This window comes from Calliopsis andreniformis, unplaced genomic scaffold (assembly GCF_051401765.1).
Source record: "Calliopsis andreniformis isolate RMS-2024a unplaced genomic scaffold, iyCalAndr_principal scaffold0022, whole genome shotgun sequence".
NCBI classification, from domain to species: Eukaryota; Metazoa; Arthropoda; class Insecta; order Hymenoptera; family Andrenidae; genus Calliopsis; species Calliopsis andreniformis.
This window is the reverse complement of record NW_027480432.1, coordinates 2,743,390-2,753,231: the sequence shown is the minus strand read 5'-3', so window position 1 is coordinate 2,753,231 and position 9,842 is coordinate 2,743,390. Positions and strand designations below refer to the sequence as shown.

Here is a 9,842-nt window from a genome sequence, read left to right as displayed (position 1 = left end):
CGCTGCAGGTTTAAGGGTTGCAAACTTTTTTATAGGGCCTGCAACTGGCTCCAAAACCGCGGAGCCTGTGATTGCCTGGCAAGACGTATGCAGGAAAATTTTTGCATACCGAATCAGCTTACACGATAGAGATATCGCAGTCGTAAAGCACGCGAAATAAAATCTCCTTAAGTACCTTAGAAACAGAATGCCGAACGAGGACACTTTATGGGGAATCGAACTAAGTTTTTGACTGTCTGGATGCTCCTTTCCGGGACATAAAGTCTCAGGAAATATCCGCGATATTCGCGTCCTAATGTACATTCGCGATTAATTCTTTCCTGGAGCTTTTTCTTCGTCTTTCATTTTCGAGCTACATATTGCGAAAATGGGTTATACCTCCTGGCTGGAACAATTTCTCGTTCCTCTCCGAGAGAGTTTCGACTCGCTACCCCTTTCTGCTCGCCGACGTGTCTGTTAATAATCAAGCGACGGCGACATCGATCCCAACGATAATGAACGTGGAATCGGAGCGAGAAAAAGAAGGTTTCTAGGAGGCTCTGATTTATATCGACTCGATATTTTCCGCAACTCTCAGTGCTTCTTAATTCGAAGTTTCTCCGCGTGCTCGCCGCATTTGGAGGTAATTCGATTTCCCAGCGAATCGGTTGGAAGTAAATCAGAGTACAGTCCCCGGTGAAATTCAATCCGTGCTTTTGTCGTAATTTCCCCAAGATGCATGATACACAATCCCCAGTTCCTCTTCCTTCGCCACTGTTTCTTAATCTGGATATGTTGTTTTCAAGCTATTTGTATTCTTAAACCACGTGCTCTTGCTCATATCTTCATTGATCCAAGAATTCCTGGGAAATGAGTCCTCCTATATATGCTGCTATATCTTTGGAGATTTTTCATGGCCTCCAATCGGATTCGCTGTGATACTGTGCCCGCATGTGCTCGCGGATGCTCAGCGGAAAGGACGGTCAAAACCTTCCGCACGACAGCTCGAAATACGGCGTGTAAGTTTTTATATCGCGACTTTCTCGCTGCCTTGGTCAGCCATATTCCCGAAAAGGGTCAGATATCGATATCGTGAGGTTCTCTCGTGCAGAGGAGCCTAGAGCTGCGGTCCACTGATAACAAAAAGCCCGAACGAAACGTTTTGGCTGTGAGGTGACTCCTTCGGGAAAGAATTCTGTCGAAACTCTCTCCATACGAATATCAACAGCTGATTTCTACACATGTTATGTGCGCTTCTTCACAAATTTCACAAGCGATACAGAAGATTTTAGAAGCTAGAACCCTGATCTCGAGAATATCCATTTGAAGTCCTACAGAATATGAAAACCTAGTAAATATGAAGTCCTAGAGAATACGAAGTCCTCAGAATTATGAAATCGTAGGGAACATGAAGACCTAGGAAATATGCAGTCCTAGGGAATATGAAGTTCTGCAGAATGTGAAGTCCCAGAAAGTATGAAGTCCCCTTCATCTTAAACAAGATTTTATGACTGGTCGAAGATAGAATATAATAACGCTTGGCAACGTACGCTTCTCGTTTCTCAGCTCTTAGTATTCCAGGGCGAGATGATCGTCGGGAAGCGATTTGACCAACTTCAACGAATCCACGGATCTTCCACCCCCATCCTACAAGACCCCTTTTCCCAGTGTATCCTGCTTTAGCCTAAGGTGTTCCTTCGCAAATCCGTCTGGCCATCGCGAAGGCCACGATCGGAATACCAATTCCCAATTTGTCCGGGCATATCGACTGGGCACTCAAGGGCGTGACACAAATGCCAGATGCAATCAGCAGCCTCTGAACGACGCTGTGAGTGCAGTCCTCTCGTCTTAATCCGTCATCGACAGCCGCTGAGCCACGGCTACCGAGAAGCTGGACTTCCTTCTACTGGGTCTAGGAAATGCAACAAACGGTTCTGCTCTGGCAAGAAGCTGGCAGAATTCATTTCAATGTTTTCCATTCTCCTCTAATCTCGAAACGGAGTCACGTTGTTCTACGGAAGCGCTTACAGGCTCCACGTAAAAGAAATTGCGAAAATAGTGGGGAGTTGACCCCGACAGTTTCGCCCAGATAGGAGCAAAATCCGGTTGGTTTTCTTCGGAGCTCTCGCCGCCTCAATATTGTCGCTATCTCTTGTATACAGTTGCCGCCATATTCCGCGGGAAGCCGCCATATTACCAGAAACTTCCACCCCCTTTTATGTGGCTTGCCGCGGACCGTCTTCGCGAAAACTACCCCCATAAAAGTTGACGACTTAAACCGCGGGGCGTATGCCCGGACTGAAGCGGAAACGTCGAAGGCCCCTGCGATCCTAGAACGCCTTCTATTTCGTCTTACACAGCCGATTCAGGAAGCTTCCGCGAAGAAAAAGGACATGGAACGATTCGATAATACTGCAAAAATAATTGCAGAGTTTCCATCCAAGGGAAACGAAGACCCGATCATTCCCTTTTATTTCAATATTCAATAGTATTAAAAGGAAGCACTCTTTCACAGAAACGATCGCAAAGGACATTGGATTATGCTTTCCAAGAGTTTATCATCACCGCTCATAAATTCCCCTCCTGCGCGAAGCAATCTGCGCCTTCGGACCGAATAGCTGAGCTCGTCGCCAATGAGACCGGTAATCCCGAAGATACCGAACGATAAAAAGGGAAAGAAGAGAAGAGGAAATCTGGAAGTGGCCCTGGTAATGAAAGAGACCAAGATAAATATGGAAAGGAGGGCTTAAAGCGAGTGCCGACTGGGTACAGATCCAGCCTCAATATGCTTGAAAGTGTCCCGCTGACGTGGCGTTTCGAAATTGAATGTCCAGGGGATTAGTTCGACGTCATCGTTAACGATACTGCTCGAAATAAGAGACCTCTGTAACCAAGAATACTTTCAATTCCGTGTTCCTGGAATTGGAACTTTGTTATGTGTTAATTATGGCAAGTGTCCAAGTTCTTTACTCAAATCTGGAGCACCTCGGATTCGCACAAAAAACTGAAACCCAATTTTCCATAGGAGAACCTTATTGCCCACTAAAATTGATGGTTCTATTTTCGATTAAATTTTGGAAAGCAACCACACAGGATATCGATGAGGAGTTAAATAAACGGAGCCGCTCAGTGGATAGTCCGCTTTGCGGCTAATATGAACGATGTATGTATGAGGGCACGTATTGGGGAGGGGTGCATAAATATGTGCGTATGCGTCACCGCACGCATAAGTACCGATGAGGGGATTTGTAAATGATCTTAACGTCTCGCGTCAATCACTTACACCACCTCGCGGGGTGGCTGAGTTTTCGCTTTCGATCGCCGCGGCCACATTTTTCTCCCTCCTGACAAAATATAGATGCGAAACGTTCTCATACGGTTCTCGCGATTTCTAAGGGGAGCCGCGGGAAGTCAGCTTAGAATCCTTTCTCCGCGAAGCAGGTCGCGACATCCGACAGAGGGATCCGCAAAAAAATAGATTCCGGCGTTGATATACCGAGGGAAGAGCAGCGAAGTTCTCTTAAGACGTCGGAAACCATGCAAAAAGAACCTTTCGTGGCGGCGGTGGCGCGAAGGGGCGAAATTACGTCAAAAAGTCTGGAGAATTTATCGGAGCACTTTTTAAACTCCGCCTTCGCGCGATTAGCATATTATTTCTGTGGAAGCCCCGAGTGGGAAGAGCGGGCAAGGTTCCTACGTTGGAGTAACGCGGCCAGAAGCATATCAAATATGTTGATAAATGATCCCTTTGAGCGATGAATAGGCGGCGCCGGGCTCCGCGTATCCTTGTTCGCCTCTGCAGTCCAACATTTGAATGTCAGAAGCCGAATGCCTTTGGTGATGATTCGTTCCGAGATCCAGCCCTTCTAGGCGGCAGAAATCACAAGCGTCTGCATCCTCTCGCCCGCGAATATTCCAGCGGAATCGAAAATATCTTGAGGAACTCGACGACGGATTCATTAGACTATCAAATATCGAATTTGCTCCTCCTTTGCATATTGCAACGCGAACAAGAGGAATTTTTAAGAGTAAGATCTACGGAATTGTTAAAATCCAAAAAATATCGTCTATGATACTAAATAAAAAACTATAAATCATCAATGAAACTCGGATAAATTCTGCTTCTTCGATTGCTTTCAGGAGTCTGTAGAAAGAACAGCCCGAAGAACAGAGGAAAATCGAATTGACCCCTCGCTTTGATCCCAAACTTCAAGAATACAGAGAAAACCGCGGGAGCAGTTTCAATATCGGTCATCCTGATGCAAAACAGTCGGGTTTCCGCTCCGCCAATCAGTTCTGACCAACCACCGTTTGTCAATCTCCATATGATTTTGCTGCAAACGCGGAAAGAGACGTAGGAGAACGTCTTCGATTGACCAACCTGAAACGTCTCTATCCCTGTCGAGATTTATGATTAAATCGCGACAGAAAAACGAAAAGCTGGCGATAGAAATTTCGAACAAAAAGCTGAGAGCTCGAAATTGCAAAAATACGGTGGCAACGGAAAATGGTGGAGCGCGATGATATTTCACGGTTATATGCATTACACCGCGATGCAGAAGGAGGGAAGGAGGGAATCGAAATATTTCGGTGGCCGGCGATGTTTAACAAATTTTATCGTTCGATTGTATTTCACGGGGCTGCGAACAATAACGTTCTGACAATTAGCATCATAAAAGGAAGAACACACGTCGGAGAGCATAACGAGAACAGAATAAATTTTCCCGTGCAGCCAGAAATTAATTGTTAACGGAGATGTGTTGGTCGACGACAGTGGTCAACGCAAAATTCGTCGACTAGATAACGGATCGCTGTATTATTAACGAGGGGTTACGAAATCGGTGATTTTATCGTTTGAGACTGTATCAGTCTGAAGACACGAAGGGGATATTAAAAAAATCTCATCGTCTTATAAGTTTTTAGTGTAAGTCAACTGTTATACAAATTCAAAAATTCAAAATTCATTTTAACGTTCTCTATTTGTAACCAATCAATTTAAAATCAATATTTAAATTTTGAATTTATTTAAAATTTGAACTACTGACTGTTACTATTTCTGTTTATACGTTGGATGATAAGTCTACCCTCTGTGGTTAAGTATACATTCTATTGTAGATAAGGAAGAAACTTTATCTAGTGATTTTACCTGTTGAGGGCGCTTATAGAGACATGTATAGCGACATCTAGGGAAGAAACTTTATATCTTTAATACTATACTGCAAGGGTAATTTATCAACAATCGTCCTTGACAATAAATTAAAAATAATCATACACAATCAAATGGAATTGTGGCTTTATTATAATTCATACAATGTAATTTTATTCTGAGGGGTTGTAGGTACTCTCTCAGGAAGCAGAATTTAAAACTAATCTTACAAATCGATTATCATAGAATATAACTATTCACTGTTTAACAGTAACTGCAGAAAATTAACGATGTTGAATATAATTTTAGAGAATTGAAAGAAGCTAAGCTTTATGACTGAATTTCCACAAAATTTCTTTTTATAGGAAGATAACTAACAGAAACTATCCAACATAGATACTACCACAGTACTTCAACATATTCTAAAAGGTTCTATACGCAGAGACAGCAGAGAAAGCACTTTTATGAATAAAAATAGCCCAAATTGACCATAAAGGACAGCCTTTTAGTGACGCTGCTTATCGAATCGTTATCATGGCTTGAAAAAGAACGCTTCTTCCGTCGATATTTTATTCGCGCAGCCTCTCATTCTCTCGCGCTAAATGATCACTGAAGTTAGAAATAAATTGGATACGTGTTAGTATACCTAGTCTATTTTTGAACCCTCCACCGTAGTACAAAGTCATGACTGCTCATACTGATCACGACTAAAGCAGAAGCAGCACATTCTTCTCGTTCCTTTTCACAACAAGTCATAGAAGTCTTTTGAACCGGCGAGCGTGTGCCTTCGCCAACGTTCTTGCAAAAGATATTTCAATTCATAAACGATAAGTAAACGTGACATGTAAATCGTGAGTTCCCTTACTCATTTTTACTATAGTTATACTGTTCTATGAAATTATCGAGATAATATACTATGACTATTTAATCGGTTTTAATAATGCAACAACTTCTAACAGGTGTGTATAAGCTGTAGCTGATACTTTTTTAAAATTTGCATGAATAGTTTTATATATATTTACTTTTTTTTTATCTATAAGTATCAGCGATGCATTTTAAATGTTAACACCTCTAAATCTACAGGAAATTGCAAATATAACGGAAGTCTCGTATTTGAAAAGCAATAAGATCGATTTTCGAGAACGATTGCGCGACAACGACAAACAATCGATAAGATTCGTTATGAATATCAGCATATCTGTCAAATTCCCAATGGTGTGAGGTTATTCACTGTTATTTCCATTTTCAGGCTCTTTTAAGAGGTCGAAAATGAGTACACATTCGTTGAGTGTGATGATTCCTTTCTGTTTGCTGTTCATAATTTTTGACCTGTCATTTGGAAATGCAGCATCTGCACATATACACACTCATCATAATAAAGCAAATAGCAATGAGAGGACAGAAGATGGTGCATTCAGTCCAAGAGATATGGATCATTATGCAGGAGGAGAACATCATCAAGAATTTGATCATGAAGCTATTCTAGGTACTCCTTATTCTCTACCATATCTGCTTTAGTGTATTCTAAATGTACTCTAATTGAGCGTTACATGGAAAAATCAAGTTTATTTAATAATATACCTTCTTATAGGCAGCATTAAAGAAGCAGAGGAGTTTGATAATCTACCACCAGCAGAATCAAAGAGACGCTTAGCAGTTTTACTGACAAAGATGGATTTAAATAATGATAAGTTTATTGAGAGAAATGAATTAAAAGCTTGGATCTTGAGATCATTCAAGTATGTACATTTAACTTTTTCTTATTTTACCGTAACTAGAATTAAAATTTATTCATTTTTTAAAATAGTATGCTCTCTGCTGAGGAATCCCAAGATCGATTAGAAGATGCAGATTCGGATGAAGATGGTAAAGTCAGCTGGAATGAACTTTTACATGATACATATGGAACAGATCCAGAAGACTTAGCAATTGATGATAAGCTTATAACTGATGATAAGCAGACATTTGAGGCTGCTGATATAGATAAAGATGGATATCTAGATACAGAAGAGTTCAAAGCTTACACTCATCCTGAAGAGACACCTAGAATGTTTCCACTGTTGCTGAAGCAAGCTTTGAATGATAAAGACACTGATAAAGATGGATATATTAGCTTTCAGGAATTTATTGGAAATAGAGCCAAAGTAGAAGATAAGGAGTGGTTGTTAGTAGAAAAAGACAAATTTGATTATGAGCATGATAAAAATAGGGATGGGCGACTAGATTCAGATGAAATACTTTCTTGGCTGGTACCTAGCAATGAGTAAGTAAACTATTTACGCTATATTTTCTTTCATTCATATTCCCAAGGTACTATTTCTATTACTAACTATGTAAATATTTCAGAGAAATAGCTAGCGATGAAGTAGATCATTTATTTGCTGCATCGGACGATGATCACGACAATAGATTAGCGTTTGACGAAATTTTAGACCATCACGATGCTTTTGTAGGTAGCGAAGCTACGAATTACGGTGATCATTTACAAGAGATTGAACGTTTCCAAGATGAACTTTGAAGATAATTTGCTAAGTACATTAGCAAAATTTTTATCTCTTTTCATGATATTTATCACAAATTTAATATTTTTAATGAAAGTGATGTGAAAGTATTTTTAATACTTCCGAATACCATTGTTTAAACTCCATGTCTTGATATTCCTATTTACGCTGCATTTACTATCTATTTGTATTAATATCATATATAATTGCACAAACGTATTTACCATACTCAACAAATAGTCTCTCACAGACCACAGTCTTCCAGTTTTTATAAAACTTTCGTGCCATAAATACAATGGCATCATGCTGAAGATGCATTAGATTTATAGAATTTATATTTCATATAATTATTCAGAGTTACCAGACTTTTATTATCTTATTCTAATTATTTATTGCGTAAATGACTAATTGCATGCATGTGTCACCAGCACTAAATTCTGCTATGTAGGTAAAATTATAAAATAAGAATCCAAATAAAGTTAGGCTTGTGACTTAACTAAATGTTCACTCAATCTTGTTCCTATCGTTCAAGCGCCGTCGGCATTCAATTTTTATTATAATTCAACTGAATGCATGCTAATTTTTGTCAACATAAATCCATATCCGCAATAAATAAAGTTTGCTCAATATTTTAAGCATCTTTTCCTTCATTCCTTTTACGAAAAATAAAATAAAAAATTCTGTATCAAAAATCAGAGATAGGTGATTTTTAAAAACTGGCGGGAAGTGTTTTAATTTATTTCCATAGTTTGTGATGGCGCTGTATTCCCAGAAACTATATAAATACTGAAAAGAGGTGAACTTAAGAACGATTGCAATAATTGTTGCTTGAAAACACGTATTTTTACTTCCGTAATATAAAAAATTTGAAAAAATGCCGTACGCTAATCAGCCGTCTGTTCATATCTCAGATTTAACAGAAGAGAATGTAAAATTCCAAGTAGAAGATACCGAATTAAGGTAAGACAGGTTATGTCAGAATTAATATTGTGCTAAAAATTAATTACTTTAATTATCTACAGTGTAGCAAACAGTATGAGACGCGTATTTATCGCTGAAACACCCACAATGGCTATTGATTGGATACAATTAGAAGCTAATTCAACAGTCCTAAGCGATGAATTTTTAGCTCATAGAATCGGAATGATACCGCTAATAAGTGACGATGTAAGTACTAATCATCCTACACAATAAGGAATTGAAGATATAACATATTACACGATCTTTAGATGGAAACAAAAAAGATTCTACTAAAATTCTTTAGGTTGTTGATAGGATACAATACACAAGGGATTGCCAGTGTATGGATTTTTGTCCAGAATGTAGTGTAGAGTTTACGCTTGATGTGAAATGTACAGAGGATCAGACACGACATGTAACTACTGCTGATTTCAAATCCAGTGACCCCAGAGTGCTTCCAGTTACATCTAGACACAGAGAGGATGATGCCAGTGAATATGGAGAAACAGATGGTTAATGTTGCTTACAAATGCATTCTTAATTGTTATGATGCAAAGCACAATATTAAAATAATTTGTTTTTTGCAGAGATATTAATAGTAAAGCTAAGAAAAGGACAAGAACTAAAACTGAGAGCATATGCCAAGAAAGGCTTTGGTAAAGAACATGCAAAGTGGAACCCAACTGCTGGTGTAAGCTTTGAATATGATCCAGACAATTCTATGAGACACACATTGTTCCCAAAACCTGATGAGTGGCCTAAATCAGAATACAGTGAATTAGAAGAAGATCAATGTATGTATTATAGTGTTTCAGACATTAGTTTTTCCATTTCAACTAATTGTAAAACATTTCAGATGAAGCACCATTCAACTGGGAAGCCAAACCAAATAAGTATTATTTCAATGTAGAAAGTAGTGGAGCTTTAAAACCTGAGAATATTGTCATGATGGGCATTGCTGCATTGAAAAATAAGTTATCTAATTTGCAAACGCAACTTAGTCATGAAGTTCAAAGCGATGCATTGAGCATTCACCATTAGACATGTATTGTAGCGTTAATAAAATCATTTTTACTTATTTTATCTGACATATTTTTATAGAAATTATTTCACATTGTAATTGTATTCCTAAATATTAAATAAATATCGACAATTTTGTGTAGTGTTTTTTGCCTGTGTAGTGGCTACAAAATTACATCTCCCGCCCAAATCTAGTAACTTTTTCGTGTTGTCGTCTTGCGGATTTACAAATGTCG

At 39.0% G+C, this 9,842-nt stretch overlaps 2 protein-coding genes across 4 annotated transcripts; both read left to right on the top strand.

Annotated features, from left to right (window-relative positions):
* Positions 1 to 5,831: 5,831 nt before the first annotated feature.
* LOC143187095 (reticulocalbin-2) lies at positions 5,832 to 8,261 on the top strand. 3 transcript variants are annotated; one of them, XM_076391072.1, is made up of 5 exons: positions 5,832 to 5,976; positions 6,375 to 6,611; positions 6,717 to 6,864; positions 6,933 to 7,388; positions 7,472 to 8,261. In XM_076391072.1, exons 2-5 carry the CDS (start codon positions 6,395 to 6,397, stop codon positions 7,641 to 7,643), a joined length of 993 nt encoding a protein of 330 aa, XP_076247187.1. In that variant the 5' UTR covers positions 5,832 to 5,976; positions 6,375 to 6,394; the 3' UTR covers positions 7,644 to 8,261. The 3 variants fall into 3 exon arrangements, with proteins under 3 accessions (XP_076247187.1, XP_076247186.1, XP_076247185.1); XM_076391071.1 differs by having other exon boundaries at positions 6,209 to 6,611; XM_076391070.1 differs by having other exon boundaries at positions 5,832 to 6,084.
* Positions 8,262 to 8,376: 115 nt separating this feature from the next.
* Rpii33 (RNA polymerase III subunit RpII33) lies at positions 8,377 to 9,751 on the top strand. Its single transcript, XM_076391073.1, has 5 exons — positions 8,377 to 8,586; positions 8,649 to 8,793; positions 8,891 to 9,098; positions 9,174 to 9,380; positions 9,443 to 9,751. Exons 1-5 carry the CDS (start codon positions 8,501 to 8,503, stop codon positions 9,625 to 9,627), a joined length of 831 nt encoding a protein of 276 aa, XP_076247188.1. The 5' UTR covers positions 8,377 to 8,500; the 3' UTR covers positions 9,628 to 9,751.
* Positions 9,752 to 9,842: the final 91 nt, after the last annotated feature.